Genomic DNA, 17,421 nt, shown 5'->3' on the forward strand with positions numbered 1-17,421 from the left:
TTCTCTGGTCTGATTAAACCAAGATTGAACTGTTTGGCCTGAATGCCAAGCGTCACGTCTGGAGGAAACCTGGCACCATCCCTACAGTAAAGCATGGGGGTGGCAGCATTATGCTCTGGGGATGTTTTTCAGCAGCAGGGACTGGGAGACTAGTCAGGATCGAGGCAAAGATGAATGGAGCAAAGTACAGAGAGAGCCTTGATGAAAGCCTGCGCCAGAGTGCTCAGGACCTCAGACTGGGGTGATGGTTCACCTTCCAACAGTACAACGACCCTAAGCACACAGCCAAGTCAACGCAGGAGTGGCTTTGGGACAAGTCTCTGAATGTCCTTGAGTGGCCCAGCCAGAGCCCAGACTAGAAACCAATCGAACATCTCTGGAGAGACCTGAAAACGCTCATCCAACATCACAGAGCTTAAAAGAGGATCTGCAGAGAAGAATGGGAGAAACTCCCTATATACAGGTGTGCCAAGCATGTAGCATCATACCCAAGAAGACTCGATGCTGTAATCGCTGCCAAAGGTGCTTCAATAAAGTACAGAGTAAATGGTCTGAATACTTATGTAAATGTGATAAATGTGCAACAACAAAAAAATCAAAAAAACTATTTTTTTTGCTTTGTCATTCTGAGGTATTGTGTGTAGATTGATGACAATAAAATGTTTTCATACATTTTAGAATAAGGCTGTAACTTAACAAAATGTGTATAGCTTCAAGGGGTGTGAATACTTTCCGAAGCCGCTGTATGTGTTTCAAGTAAACCCCAATCAGTCCCTGGCTCCCCATGTCCTCTTTGTCTGTGAGACGTAGGGATGGCAGGCTAACATGCTTACTGTGAACCTCACTGTGACCTCGGGACAAGCTTTTGCAGCCAATTTGAAGACTGGCATCTCAGCAGCGGCTGCAGCAGCAGCAGCAACAGCTTATGTTGTTAAAATAGGCCAGCATGACAACATCAGAGGGTAGGCTTGTCAGGCATAAGTAATGGCAATCTGCACGGACCGTTAGGACTGCAAATCACATCCCTTCCTGCCTGCAATGCAGCCCCGGTTGAAGCTGCCTATTTTTAAACCCACAGAGGGACTGGAAGCTATGAAATAGAAGGCTGCTGGAGCTGCCTCTTGAAGGGAACTGGGTACTGTGTACAGTCAACTCTGGGGAAATGAGATTTTAGGAAAAACTGTACTGCGTCCTGCAGAATGGTTAATTTAGTGAGTCTTTGTGTTGTGGTTTAGGTTTATATTGGGTGTTAGTGTTACCCCTCCGTACTGTATATGAGACATGCTCTTCTTCTATGGTGGTTGGTTTCAGACCCAATGGTTTGACAGATACAATATCTTAATGGCGTATCTGCCCTGACAGATAAGTGTGGACATTATGCATACTTAGTTCTGACTTGAAAAAAAAAAAGACATTTACAATTGGTTGCTTCTCCAAGATCATTTGAAGAGTGATTCTTCTCACCGTATTCCATCTCCCGTCCGACAGGGATGGAACACTCATACCAAGGGGTTGATACCCCACCCTCTACTATGAGATAAGGAGGGAAGGCGTTTTATAGACACACATAAAACAGGTCAGATAAGAGAGTATCCAATATGAACATCCTCCTTCACAGCAGGCATATTAAAACACAAATGCTAATTTCACATGCGCGGCACGGCATGTATCTGGTATCTGGCTAATGTAAGAATAATGAGAGTGTCGCGATAACATCTTCCCTCTGGTGAGATAGCAGCAGACACCTCGTTGACCAGGGTTGCTGTCTGTGATTTAGAAGTGAAGCGGAGGTGATGACTACGAGGGGAGAGCCCAGCCGGACTGACAGGGAAAAGCACCAGGCGGGGAGATGGCAATTGAACAGTATCAGAATGAGCGATAACGAACGACAAGCCCACTGGCTGCACATTAATTATCCGGAGATGGTATGGTAATGGGGTCCATTTGCTATGAAAAGCGCGAACCTGTCTCCAGCCACAATCGATATCCTCTGCTTTCTAATATGCATTCCACTTGGCTCCCTCACGTACTCCACTCTTCACTGTCCTCCATTAGGCGGCATCAGGCAGAGCCGCCTTGATGTGTGTGTGCATGTGTGTTCCTTTTATTGGAATGTAATTTATTTTAAACAAGCATAGATTGAAAGTTCAGACTGCATAAGTGACACAAGGGAAAGCCATTTACCATGCCATTATGAACTGTGACTTAACAGTTCTTTCTCCGCATAAAAACAGGCCTAGTCCCCACTGTCTGATGCAGTCGTACCCTGTAAAAGGGGAGAGCCAGACACGACACAGACACAGTGTACCAACCGTATGTATCCTAATACGAGACTGTCATAAGAGGAAGGCCTTAATAATGTACAAGGAGGTAATGAGGGTCGTGTTCTGATCTATGGAGTCATAGGGAACTCATCGGGTGACTCACTATGTATGAGTAGGTGTATCTGTACTTCAGTGGCGGTCGGTGCCGTTTAAGATGAGGGAGGATGATTTTTTTTTCTTCTTATGAGCCTGGCCTTATTTCTATTACAGCATATTGGATGACTCTCATTCCTATTCCATTCACTCAGCTCAATGTAACATCGATAGGTCTAGGCGGCTACACGATAGTCTACTACTGTACGTAAATGTTCCCTGTACCCATCATGAGGTTGCTACAACCTAGCCTATGAGTGAAAGTTTATGAATGTCGAGAGAATTTTGAGTAATCAAGGCGACAGACACTGACACATTTAATCAGGGGCTCCACTTTGGTTTTAGAAGTGTGGGGGGATAACCTGGTGGCTAGGGATTGTCTAAATAGGTATTTCCCCTGACATGGGGGCTGGTGGTCCTCCCCCAGAATATGTTTGGGCATCTAAAGATCCTTCCCTGCATTTTTACACAATCCAATATGCCATCTCTATTTAGAACAAAAAGTAAGCAAAAATGGCAACAGTCATCAAGGTAAGAGATCCTTACTAAATATGTTGAAGTGATCAATACGACTGAACTAGAAAAAAGGTAATTCTTTTAATATATATTGTGTTGCTCCTTTAACCAATAGCCTAACAAATGATCAACTCTTGAAAAAACGTCTTTATTAAGACATACTCTACATCAACTTTCAGCCAGACCGACCAGCCAGCCCGAGCCACCTGCACGCCCGACTCCCACCAGTCTAGTCAAATCAAATCAAGTGTTATTGGTCACATACACATGGTTAGCAGATGTTAAGGCGAGTGTAGCGAAATGCTTGTGCTTCTAGTTCTGACCAGTGGAGGTGTTGTTTCCTACTTTCAACACCTGGGGACGGCCCGTCAGGAAGTCCAGGACCCAGTTGCACAGGGCGGGGTTCAGACCCAAGGCCCAGAGCTTAATGATGAGCTTGGAGGGTACTATGGTGTTGAATGATGAGCTATAGTCAATGAACAGCATTCTTACATAGGTATTCCTCTTGTCCAGATGGGATAGGGCAGTGTGCAGTGCGATGTCGATTGCATCGTCTGTTCGTCTATTGGGGGCAGTAAGCAAATTGAAGTGGGTCTAGTGTGTCAGGTAAGGTGGAGGTGATATGATCCTTAACTAGCCTCTCAAAGCATTTCAAATCAAATCAAATCCAATCAAATGTTATTTGTCACATACACATGGTTAGCAGATGTTAATGCCAGTGTAGAGAAATGCTTGTGCTTCTAGTTCCGACCATGCAGTAATATCTAACAAGTAATCTAACAATTTCACAACAACTACCTTTTACACACAAGTGTAAAGGAATGAATAAGAATATTACATATAAATATATGGATGAGTGATGGCCGAACGGCATAGGCAAGATGCAGTAGATGGTATAGAGCACAGTATATACAGTACATTTGAGATGAGTAATGTAGGGTATGTAAACATTATATAAAGTGGCATTGTTTCAAGTGACTAGTGATACATTTATTACATCCAATTTTTTTATTATTAAAGTGGCTAGAGTTGAGTCAGTATGTTGGCAGCAGCCACTCAATGTTGGTGATGGCTGTTTAACAGTCTGATGGCCTTGAGATAGGAGCTGCTTTTCAGTTTTCAGTCTCTCGGTCAATAACTCAACTCTCTCCCAACACAATTTCCTTCCCATTTTACACCTTTATTTATTTTTATTCCCAAGGGATAGGTTGGGAAACAAAAAACAAAACAAAAAAACCCCACATACACCTCAAACAGTATAGCTGGGTCGCCCCGTCCTGTCACTAGGGATGCACCACCCTGCAGCTCCCCAACCCCAACACACCCCAGTCAGCTTTAGGTTCTTAGTGAAACATTCATTATTGGTTTCAATAATTTAGGCCAAGGCCATAGTGACAACACACAGGATGGCAGACCCCCAGGGCCAGGACTGAGTAGCCCAGCAGCTAGGGATTGTCTAAATAGGTATTTCCCCTGACATGGGAATGTTTTCAATAAATACTCCTTTAGTTGCTCTGTAATCCATATAAGTCATCCAGACCTTATGAATGTTGCACAGTATACCCTTAATCTTGTAATAAATCAAATCTAGTGGTACATAACTTGACATTGTGGGAGGATAACCAACCTTCCAATTAATGGCAATGCATTTATTAGCCACTATAAATGCTAGGTTACACAGTTTCTTCTTGATAACAGTCTCCAGTATCAACATTTCCAAGCAAACAAAAACGGGGAGAAGGTAGAGTCTGTAGATATGCTGAGATAAAATAACATACGCTTTGCCAGAATTCAGCCAGCCAGCCTTCACAAGACCATAACACATGCAAATATGTCTCCTTTGTGCTTTAAACCTCCAGCAGAATAGTACAATTTCTTGAGTCCATGATATTCAGTTTCACTGGAATATAGTACATTCTATGGATGGTCTTAAACTGCACTCATTTGTGTCTGAGATTATATGAACATGGCTGGGCATTCTAACATATCAGTATCCATTCATCATCATCAATAGTCTCCCAGGTCTTCATCACATTTTTGTTTTACATGTGTCATGCCATCGGGGAAAAGCCTCTATCAACCCTTGATATAGTTTCTAAATCAACTTTGGAGGTTTGTCAGACTGCCTTAAAATAGTATCTGGCTTGTCCAGTGTTTGCTGCACAGAGGAAATAACGTTTTTCCTCTGCAAATATCCCCCTCACCTCCATCACAGACTGGTCTTACCTGGTTGCCTGACCCTGTTGTGGCCCCTGTATATAATAATTACCTTGGTGTATTATTTGGCAATAAGGGAAATGATCATTATTTCCAGATCCCAGACTGTAGCAGTAAGATTAAGATTCTGTCCTGTAGCCACTGTAGATCCACCCATCAATTCAAGATGGAATTTTGTGTCATTCAATGATATTGTTAATGTCCTGTCAAATTCACCTCCGTAGACTGGTCTTCCCTGGCTGTCTGACCCTGTTGGGACATCGGTCACTGTCTGATTCTGATCATTGCGGCGAGGTCTGCATTTTTCATGCTGCGGGCGGGAGCGTGTGGTCAGACAGACGACTTTGGGAGGAAAATATTTTGGGGGGTCCCACAGATGTTTTGTATGCGTTAGCCTACCTCTAGTATTAAAAACACGTTTTTCACACATAATTCGCTGCTTCAACTTCAGTAGCCTACCTCTCTCTAGTTGGTTGTGAGAGTTAAAGTGTGCCTAGTATGTGTGGTCTCTTTGAAATAGAGTAGGCTGCCTACATGGGAGGAGAATCACATCGCAGTTAACTTGAATACGAAATGAACTTACATTTGATCAGACTGTAGTTTACGATAGTGTCTGTATATTGATAATTGGAAAGAAGTAGGGGGTGCGGAGTCGAAGTCAAATCAAAACATGTAGTCACTAAAAAGGAGTGAGCGAGCATTATTGTCTCTGCCTGCAAATCGTCCTGCTAAAAGGTCGGCTATATCCTATAGGACTATGCAAAACGTAGGAAGTGTCGCTGTCATCATTCGATTTCATGGTATCCAATTGGTAGTTAGTCTTGTCCCATCACTGCAAATCCCATACGGACTCGGGAGAGGTGAAGGTCGAGAGTCGTGCATCCTCCGGAACACAACCCAATCAAGCCGCACTGCTTCTTGACACAATGCCCGCTTAACCCGGAAGCCAACCCCACCGATGTGGCGGAAGAAACACTATATACCTGGCAACCGTGTCAGCGTGCATGCGCCTGGCCCGCCACAGAAGTCGCTAGAGCACGATTGGACAAGGAAATCTCGCCCTGCCAATCCATCTCCTAACCCAGACAATGCTGGGCCAATTGTGCACCGCCTCATGGGTCTCATAGTCCCTGCCAGCTGTGACGGCCTTGGATTGAACCCAGGACTGTAGTGATGCCTCAAGCACTGCAATGCAATACCTTAGACAGCTGCACCACTCGGGAGGCCCCCCGCAAATTGATTTGGACAACAATTGGACCTCCAAAAAATGTGGCCCTCCGTTGAATTTCATAATCCCGATGTGGCCCTCGAGCCAAAAAGTTTGCCCACCCCTGCTATAGCCTATGCATGGGTGGAGAAGCAAGGGGCAGTTATCTTTCCAATGAAATGTACTTCCTAAATAGACATTTGACTAGGCTATTGTCAGGACCCGGTTACGAACCCGGGTCTCCGGAGTGAGAAACAGTCACTTAACCAACTGAGCCACGAATAGACGGCAGAACCCAGAACATGAGGCAGACACAGCAGTACTTGAGACGGTGTATTTAATGAAGTAAAAAATTAAGTCCTTCAGGAAAACATGAAACTCCACAACCTCAAAAGGAATTCCACAAGAACAAAGGTAATCCTCCAAGACAAAAAGGTCTATCCACAAGGTGGTAGGTATAGCATAAAAAGCCTCAAAAGATACTCAAAAAATAAATAAACAAGAACAAAAAACAGAATTCCACAAGAGAGTCCACCGGGATCAACAAGAGTTCACAGAATACTAGGGCTGGGTGCTAACATACAAACACAGAGCAAAGAACTGAGGAAAACTAAGGGTTTAAATACAATCAGGGGAAAAGAGGCACAGGTGCAAATAATAATGGGGATCAAGGGAAAACAAAAGGTCAAAAAGCACAATGGGGGCATCTAGTGACCAAAAACCGGAACAACCCTGGCCAAATCCTGACAGCTATAGTTTACTACATTGACTAGAAATAGGCCTAAATATTGATCACCCATATTTCTCTAACTCTGCTCTTTTCAAACTACATCTCATAAGGACACAAGGCGAGACCCAAATGCAGACACAAGAAGCAGATGGTTGAGCTCCGATATTTATTAATCCAAGGGGTAGGCAAAAGGTAGGACGGGGACAGGCGAGAGTTCATAAACCGAGTCCAAAACAGTACCAGACGAAGGACAGTCTCGAGGTCAGGCCAGGCAGGGGTTCAGTAACCAGATCAGAGTCCAAACAGTACAAGGGGATAGGCAGGCTTGACGACAGAACAGGAAGAGTGGTCAGGCAGGCGGGTACGGAGTCAGGACAGGCAAGGGTCGAAACCAAGAGGACTAGAACCAAAAGAGACTGGGACAAAATAGGAGCAAAGAAAAACGCTGGTTGACTTGGTAAACAAAACGAACTGGCACAGAGAGACAGGAAACACAGGGATATATACACCGGGGATAATACGCGAGACAATCACAAGGGCAGGTGAAACAGATCAGGATGTGGCACATCTAACATATTGGCTGATATAGCCCAGTAATAGAATATAAGGGCCATATGTACAAATCTCTAATTCAACCTATTATTCTTGCGCATTTGATTTTGCCTGTAGGGTGCAAAATTGCTTGGACCATGGCTGGCAAGAGAGCTGCGTCACATACACCTAAAATAACATTGCTAGACTGCAGTTGGGTTTGGGACCAGTTCTTGTTGCGAGTGGGAGTCGGACAGAAAGCCAGCAGTGCTGGCAGGAGCAGGAGCAGGATGAAGAAATTGGTCCCACGTAGACCTCTACAGTGCACCTCTCCCTACAGTGCGCCTGTAACGTTAGAGCTGTTTATTACTGTGTCAGGTTGAAAAGGAGGGAATTAGCTCAGGAAACTGACAGATCAATAACGTTACATTGCAATACTGACTAATATTGCACTATAAAAACGTCAGAATATCAACATTCAGTCATTTGACTGCTGGTTTCATAATTTGATTCAGGTCTAGTGTGATCGAGGCAAAAATAATAGCTAATGTTAGCCAACTTCTGGCCAGCTCTCTCTCTATTGGTACATCAGCTGGCGAAAGCTATCCAAGTTAATTTACTTCTGAAACGGGGCAGAACAAAGACTACAAAACATTTCCAAAACAACAACGGCTGTTAGATAGTAATAATTGCCACCTTATATCACTATCTGACAGATAACTTGACCCATCCCCCCATCCCCAGTGAAAGTTGTGCCCCTGCATTCAATACCAACTTGCACATGCTTGCCTGCATCCAGCTGATCTTGTCCAACAGTTGCAAATGAGCAAATTGAGGTATGCTAATCCCTGTTTTGTTCCGTTTGCTTCTGTTTAAGATTTATTTTCAACAGAATCGGCGGTATGAATATCCGCAAACACAGTTCACTTTCATAGTAGCCACATAAAAACAGCCTGATCATTTTGCTCAATGTGTATATATACAGTAATTCCTTCTCGCAAGTATCTACTCGCTCTCCTCTTATCACCTTTTCCCTTCGCTTGTGGACTTCAGTGCACAACACATCAGCTGTCTATGACTTGGCGAAAAAAACATTCCGAGCCAAACCTTCATATCATGACTGCTAACCGCTAACGTTACACACATCTTACGTCGTTGTCATGTCATAGTCAAAATAGCTACAAGAACTAACGCGTTAGTAAACCTGCTACAATCATGTAGTACAGTCAGTCACACCCGGGGCCCTGGTGGCAATAAATTAATAAAACCAAATTAGTGTTGAATAGCCATAGCCAGCTAGCTAACATAGCATTTCTCTCTGTTTGAGCCGGGTGTTTGAGTAGGGTAAACTAGCTAGCTGCATTTGCTAGCTAAGTGAAAGTTTAAAAAAATATAACCAAATATAGATGTCTCTCTCTCTCTCTCTCTCTCTCTCTCTCTCTCTCTCTCTCTCTCTCTCTCTCTTTTGCTTCTCCTTAATTAATTTGATAAAAACTGTTCAACTATTGTCTTTCTCTCTCTGAGTAAACTAATTACCACATTTTATGCACTGCAGTGCTAGCTAGCTGTAGCCAATGCGTTCAGTACTTCATTCTCTGATCCTTTGACAAGTGGACAGCATGTCAATTCATGCTGCACGAGCTCTGATAAGTCTGATAGGACGTTCTCCGGAATTTGTCATAATTACTGTGTAAGGCTATGAAAGGAAGTGAGAGCCATGAGCCTCCTGGGTTTTGTATTGAAGTCAATGTACCCAGAGTGCTGTACCCAGGAGGGTACCCAGAGTGCTGTACCCAGAGTGCTGCAATGTACCCCTACAGAGTGCTGTTGAGGCTACTGAAGACCTTCATTGCAAAACAGTATGTTTTAATAAATTATTTTGTGATGTGAATATATTTAGGATAGTTCTTTCTAAAAAGGATAACTTTCTTAATGTTACAGTATTTCTATTTTTATGAAATTCACTGGGGATGGTCCTCCCCTTCCTCTGGGGAGCCTCCACTGCTGTCTCATCCTCTCTATTGTTCTCTCTGTCTTTTTTTGTCTCTGTCTTTTCCTCCCTCTCTCTTTACCACGCCGTCTTCCTGTGTCTGTGTTTATTTTGGTTATTCAGTAAGTGGTGGAGGTGAAGGTCATTGAAGCCTTTCAAACCTGACTTAGCAGACTATCTCTCTGTGGTCCTGCCTTTCTCTGACTTCCCTCTCTTTCTCTGTCTTTCTCGCTCTAACCCTCTCTCTCTCTCTCTCTCTCTCTCTCTCTCTCTCTCTCTCTCTCTCTCTCTCTCTCTCTCTCTCTCTCTCTCTCTCTCTCTCTCTCTCTCTCTCTCTCTCTCTCTCTCTCTCTCTCTCTTTCTCTCGCTTTGACTGTCACCCTGTGGAAGATGTGAAGGGAAATGCATCCCCTCTCTCTCTTTTGCTCTTTACCCTTTTCCTCCCCCTCTCCCCCTTACCGTACCAAATATTTTCATCCACTTAAATGGCGCACGGAACATCTATTATTTCTGTGTTTTTGTGGTTCACAAACAGCTTATCAGCCAAGGAACAGTTGAGATCCTTACTATCATTTTATGGAATGCCATATACACATTGCATTTGCAGTGTATTTGAGTGTAGCTACTGAATATCCTAACACCAAAGAACTACTCCATGATCTTGTTTCCCAGTTGAAGACATTTGAAGGTGGGCTGTTGCACCTGATGCCGGTTGGCATGCGATGCCATCGCTGCTTTTGGACGGTAACACTATCTGATCGGGTTTGGAGAAATAGAGAGGGTAAGGTTGGGCAAGGGAAAGACAATCCCCTCCGGTGTGCATGTGTGCGTGTCTTATTTTGACCAATAATGACCTTCAGTGCAAATAATTGGTTGAAGAAAATCTGACTTACTTTGTCTTGGACATGGCAACACATGCTCTTCGCTGCTACAGTTGTGGCTTTATTCAACAAGGTTTTGTCAAGTGGTGTGAAATATGTTCTGTTACTATGGCGATGATATACTGTAGCTAACCTTATGTTATGTTCCCGCAAGGTCCCATGTCGGCTTAGTGAAATCAGTGGCAGGTTTGTGATACCGCTTTTAGCCTCGACAATTATTCAAATGACGTTGTTTGGTTGCTGTGGTTATAAGCATTCTCGCACTAGCAGCACACTGTTCACAATGACTTTCACCTCGTTCTGACAGGGTCACTGGGTTTGCTGAAAGTGTTAAAATGTGCTGCTTTCAATGAAGCAAGCTAATTTCTCTCTCTCTCTCTTTCTCTCTCTCTCTCTCTCTATCTCTATCTCTCTCTATATATATATATCTCTCTCTCCCTCTCTCTCTCTGTCCCTATGTTTTTGTGTGCTTAGATTCATCGCGTGGAGACAAGAAAGAGAGCCGGTGCCCGACACCGGGCTGTGATGGCACAGGTCACGTGACGGGGTTGTACCCTCACCATCGGAGCCTGTCTGGCTGTCCACACAAAGACAGGGTTCCACCTGAAAGTAAGAACTGCACTTTCACACTTTACTTAAGTTTACCATTCTGGGGTAAACTCAGTTTCAGTTCAGTCTGTTTCAAACTCTGGAATTGAAATTGAATTGACACTGCTTACAAAGCCAGTGGCTCTCAGTTTATTGCAGGGTTTGTTTGATGTATTGCATTGCAAGGTCTGCATGTTTTGGTTTCTCTGTGTTTCTGTCTGAATGCTGTGTGTTTATTGTGGCTGATCCACGTTTGTTATGGCTGCTCTGTGTTTGCTAGACAGGTGGGGACTGCGCTGGGAGGTCATGCGGGCTACAGCTGCTCTCCTGGCATTACCTTTGCATGCATGGGGTCATGGATTTGCTTGTGTTAGTCTATGACTGATTACCTAATGATATCTAATGATGGGGGGGGAACAAGGCCTCAGAGATGAGTGGCAGAGTACAATAGTGAATGGTGGGACTGTTCTAGCACTGTCTACCAATGAGTTAACATCACTCATTCTTGCTGACCAACAGCCAGTGCTTCACAACAGCCAGTGCTTCACAGCACTTGATATTCCCACCCACTGTTGGATTCAGATAATTTACTTTACTTAAGCTACTTTTTTTTTTGCATGTTACTGTACTTTGACTCCCGAAATTCATATGATGTTTACCTCACAAAGTAAGACATAATTAAGATCATGATTTATAAAACTCCCTTCTGCTTGGTGACACTGTTAAGTGCCTGTAGAAAAGTCAACTGTCTCCGTCTGGCCATAATCACCAGCAGTGAGTAAGACTGAGTACGCCTATCAACCCCCCGCACGATAAACCCCATAAAGTTATTTCTATTCTTTGCTCAATTAAATTCAGTTGTATAAAAGAGAAGTATTATGGCTTTTTGCAGCAGATCAACTGCAGCGGCGATAAACATTAGCCCTCAGTGAATAGGCACCCCAGTTATTTGGTCACATTCACTTTGTGCAAACTTCTCAATAAACTCTCTTCAACACGTGCTATTAACCCAGAGTCAGAAGATTACGTTATGACCTGCCATGACCCAGACTGCTATTTAAAATAATAGCTTTTTTAAAATAATGGCACATAAATCAGTTAACATAAGACATGGCCTTGTAAAGTAGCCAGTTATGAGACATGTCTTTTTTTGCTTTGAGTACCATGCTTAGAGCTAACAGTTTTCCCTGACCTTGTGACCTTACCAGGAAAAAACTCCTGGGCCTAGTTATAGCCTAGTTATAGCACCAAGGTATAAATGTGTACTCCTAGAGGTTTAGGATGGGGAGAGTTTTTGACCTTGAGGGTGCAAACCCCAAAATGGGTTTTAAAATAGGCTTCGATCGATTGTCATAGGATCTTTTGGAGGTAACGTCCGTGTTCCCTCTCCTATTTCTTATTTGTGTTGGTCAAGCTGACGTTTTGGAAAAATAGCATAAATGTTTCATTTTGGAATTAAATCATGTTCATTCTAATTGCAACTCACAGTGTGACTACGCAGAAAAGGGTCATTGTAAGGAAATAACACACACACACACACTCACACACATGCACATACACAGACAGGTATGTGAGGTATCGACAGAACTCTGCTTTATAATCCATTATCCGCCATGGAGCAGCTAGCCACACAGTTTCTCTCTGTCCATCAGTGGTCAATAGCCTCTCAGTGCAGACAGACCCAAATGTCCTCTACACACACACACACACACACACACACACACACACACACACACACACACACACACACACACACACACACACACACACACACACACACACACACACACACACACACACACACACACACACACACCACACCTGCTGACAGCGAGGAGGCAGAGAGAGATAAAAGCCCGCCCGTCTAATAACACATGTACAGTGTAGTGGACAATAGATTATTAATGCAAGGTCTTCATTTAGCAATCACACAGCGCACAAGACACTTCCTAGGGAAATCTCGGATATTAAAATGAAGCGACGTTACAAGTTCATTTTCGTGTTTGCTCAGTGTTGAATGTCAAATATTTAAGCCACTCATAACAGATCTTTGTTTTTGTTTCTGAAAGTGATGTACCTATGAATGAGAGTACAAAACACAATACCTCTGTAGCATACACTTTTCAGGAATCACTGCTTTTTATTTTTGTGAAATGTTCCACGATGCTCGAAGCATACAGTGAATGAGGTCAGGCAAATCCAACCATTTCCAGTCATTATAACTGTTTCTTTGTCATGGTCAGGGAAAGTAGTGATATAATCTAACATAATGTATTGGCTCTCGGCGTGTTGAGGTGGAGGGACTTGCCCAATTAGCTCTTCTGAGCTCTAATTAGTATGCCAGAGAGTGAGGATGACGAGGGTCAGAGTGTAAGGGGGTGATAATGATGAAGCTGACGCAAAGAACAGTTTTAACCCATACAGCAGGGCGTCTTTCTGGCCCCTCTCCTCACCCCCCTCCCCTCTGATGGTTCTCAACCGGGGTCCCTTAGAGACGTCTGTGGACAGATCATTACTCTAATTGGCTGCCGTGGGGAGAGCAGACTATACTTCCACTCCTATTTGATATATCTTTAACCAAAGCCTAAAGGAATGTGTGTCCACAGGTGTGGAAGGAAGCTAAAGTAATCCCACTGCCAAAAAATAATATAAGCACCCTTTGCAGGCTCTAACAGCCGCCTAATCAGTTTGCTGCCTGTTCTTAGTAAGCTGACGGAGTTAACTACTGACCTTCAGCAGGCATAATATAGAGAAGGCCACTCAACTTGTACTGCACTGACTCAGATGACTGATGGTTGGTTAAAATAAATGTATAAATAAGATGATAGTTGGAGCTGTATTGTTAGATACAGTGCAGCCTTTGGTGTTATTGATCATAAATAGTTATTTATGGCTTTACATCACCTGCCATCACATGGTTGGAGAGTTACTTATCCAATAGAACCCAGAAAGTGTTCTTCAATGGAAGCTTCTCTAACATCTGATATGTAAAGTGCGGTGTCCCTCTAGACAGTTGCCTTGTGCCGTCACTCTTCTCTATTTTTACCAATGATTTGCCACTGGCCAAGCTCGAACGGCTATGTATGTGGCTGATTCCACACTCTATAGGTCAGAACCCAAAGCCAGTGAGCTCACTGACATTCTAAATAAGGAAACCGCGCATCTTAAAACCCGCCTGCTTAACCCGGAAGCCAGCCGTACCAATGTGTCGGAGGAAACACCGTTCAACGGACAACCGAGGTCAGACTGCAGGCACCAGGAACACACCAGTGACACAAGGAAACGCTAGAGAGCAATGAGCCAAGTAAAGCCCCTTACGTCCAAATCCTCCTCTAACCCGGATGACGCTGGGCCAATTGCGTGCCGCCCTATTGGAATCCCGTTGTGATACAGCCTGGGATCAAACCCAGGTCTGTAGTGACGCCTCAGTGTCTTAGACCGCTGTGTCACTCGGGAGGCCCCGATGTTCTGTGCTTTTGACACATAAATCAACTGTACTAGTTGTTCTGGCTCTGGTCTTGCCCATCTTGATTACTCTCTGCTAATATGGTCAAGTGCAGCAAAGAAAGATGTAGCAAAACTGCAGCTGGCTCAAAACAGAGCAGCATGCCTTTAACAGTACATACAGAACTAACATCAACAACCTGCATTCATGTCTTTCCCGGTTGAGGGTTGACGAGAGATCAACTGCTTCTCTTCTAGTTTTTATGAGAGATATTATTGCGCTGACAATTCCAGATTGTCTGCATAATCAAATAACATACATCTCAGACACCAGTACATACCCCACAAGACATGCCACAAGTGGTTTCTTCACAGTCCTAAACGAATTCACGGCAACAGTAATATGCAGAGCCATGATCACATGGAACTCCCTTCCATCTCCTATTACTCAAGTAAACGTAAAATGACCTTAAAAAAATCTATAAAAAAAAAACATCTCATGGCAGGGACTGTAAAATGACACACACACACAAACAAACACACACGCACACGCACACACGCAGACACACTATCACATTGTAACGCACACAATCTACATATTTTCCTTCAGTTGTATTGTTTGTATATTGTTGTATTTTGAAATTGACGGACTGCTCTTGTCTAGCAGTGTCTCAGTGTTTTGTTACTTGTCGTGTCTTATGTTTTCGTGTAGACCCCAGGAAGCTACTACTTCTGCAAAAGCTAACAGGGGATCCAAATAAATCAATTAAAACCAATTGAATGAACCCATTTGACTGTTTTAATGGTAAATGGTATCGAAGGCAGGAGCATCTTAAAACGGGTGGATGATAACTAACAGTATACACTGTAAATAGAACAATAAATATACTGTCTGTGTCTGGCACGATCCGTGAATTACTGGCATGTCTTCTGTTGCATTATCCGTTGGCTACTTGTTCTGCTCTCTGCATGCCTCAAGCTGTCTTTGGTATATGTCTCTGGCTATGTCCTAGGCTAGTATTCTCATTCCCATGTCAGACAGACGATTTGGTATGTTACCTGCAAAAAAAAAAAAAGGCAATATTTATATGACCCCCTTTGAAACAGCCCCTTTACTTCGAACCTATTTGTAGGTTTTCCCCTTTTATACATATCAGTTGGTAACTGGCACATTGGGACAGATGGGAGGTGTCGTTAAACCACGGGCGCTGTTTTCAGTTCAAATTAGGGAGGTTTTAAACAAGTGTTAAGCAAGTGAAGTGTTCATGAATTGACCTGCAAAAGAAAGCAGAGAACCATTCACACAGATCCAAGACCTGTATTTTGGTTTCAGGGTCTGTGAGAATGCAGGAATCACGACAAGCTCTTTAGGTGGCTTTTATTCTCCCATGTGTTTTACACCATACCCCTTTCAGATACATGAAAAGGCTGGTATAAAAATGCAGGCATGTTAAATTAGTGCGATTTTGGTCTGTGTATAAAAGGGATTTTAGATGGCTTCTTCTTCAATGCAATGCAATACTCTCTTTCTTCAATCAACACTGATCTCAAAAGGCTATAGCAGTGAAACCAGTATGGTGGCAATAACAAACACTGTCTGCCCTTTCAGACTGTACTGCTCTATAGGGAGGAGGAAGGAGGTCATCTCAAATTGCTGGCACAGATCCTAATGATAACGATGATGATAATACCAAGCTGCTCAACCTCTCACACACTAATGATACTGTCTGGTTGTGTGGGCTTCTAACCTTCCCTATCTCTCTCTATCGCTCTCCTGTATGTCTGTTTGTCTGTCTGTGTGAAGTCCTTGCTATGTATGAGAATGTTCTTAAGTGTCCTACACTGGGCTGCACGGGACGCGGCCATGTCAATAGCAACAGAAACTCCCACAGAAGGTGAGTCGCCCAACAGGACTGGCAGCCATCTTGGGAAATGCCAGGATCATCTGTGTTACGTCCATCTTTTGTTCAGTTGGAGATTTTATTTATTTCCCTCCAATGACGGGTTGTTACTTTATCCTTGTTTCTTTCCTCTTTATCAATATATTTGATTTATTAAATGTTTTACTTGACATTCATGATCATTTCTTTCACTTTGTTTATGTTCTATTTATTTGCTCAAGTGTTTATTGTTTGATTGATTGATTTTACAATTGTATCATCTACTATAATTTTGTGTTTGTATATTGTTGCACAAATGTCACCATTTTTATTGATTGTGTTGGAAAAGGGGCTTACAGAAGTATTTGGCTTTGGATATCTCAGTTACCACAACCATACCTAATTATGTGGTTGCTTGTCTAATGCAAAATTTGGAGTCACGCGTGAAATGCTGTAATCCACACCTCAGATGAAAGAATCACAGATCAAGGCTTCCGGGAGAGAAGCTGTGTGTATGGGTGTTGGTATTGAGAGTGGAACTGAAATAGCCGTGTGCTCTCCTCTCCTGTCACACGGCTAGAGAGCGAGAGGTGAGAGAGAAAGAGAGAGAGAGAGGGGGATCAGATCAGAGCGGGAAAGAATGAAAGGAGAGAGAAGGATGAGAATGAGTGGAGTGTCACCCACAGCAGATTTTGTGAGAGTCAGGGTGTATCAGCAGCCATTAGCACCTCTCTACCACGCTGGCAGAAGGGTTACAGACCTGGGAAGACTGGAGCTCTCTCTAGCTGAGCACAGTGTCACTCACACACTGACGCTCAGACAGGCATGCACACACATACTCACACACATAGACACACGGTACAGACACACACACAGACATGCACACGCTCAACTTATCAGACAGTCATGTACACTAACACACTCACACGCACTTGCAAATCACACACACACACCTAAATGAACACCTACTAACTGATACTCACACCTCGAGAAGACACCTCTCCCTCCACCTGCGCTGGT

At 43.5% G+C, this 17,421-nt stretch overlaps 1 protein-coding gene across 1 annotated transcript in view; it reads left to right on the forward strand.

Moving 5' to 3' along the window:
• Positions 1–17,421, forward strand: part of LOC118369100 (myelin transcription factor 1-like protein) — a 143,531-nt gene that overhangs the window by 100,139 nt on the left and 25,971 nt on the right. Inside the window, exons 8-9 of the mRNA XM_052496942.1 lie at positions 10,964–11,098; positions 16,326–16,416. Coding sequence (XP_052352902.1) covers positions 10,964–11,098; positions 16,326–16,416 — 226 coding nt within the window. The remainder of the gene's footprint in view (positions 1–10,963; positions 11,099–16,325; positions 16,417–17,421) is intronic.

This window comes from Oncorhynchus keta, chromosome 35 (assembly GCF_023373465.1).
Source record: "Oncorhynchus keta strain PuntledgeMale-10-30-2019 chromosome 35, Oket_V2, whole genome shotgun sequence".
Lineage (NCBI taxonomy): Eukaryota > Metazoa > Chordata > Actinopteri > Salmoniformes > Salmonidae > Oncorhynchus > Oncorhynchus keta.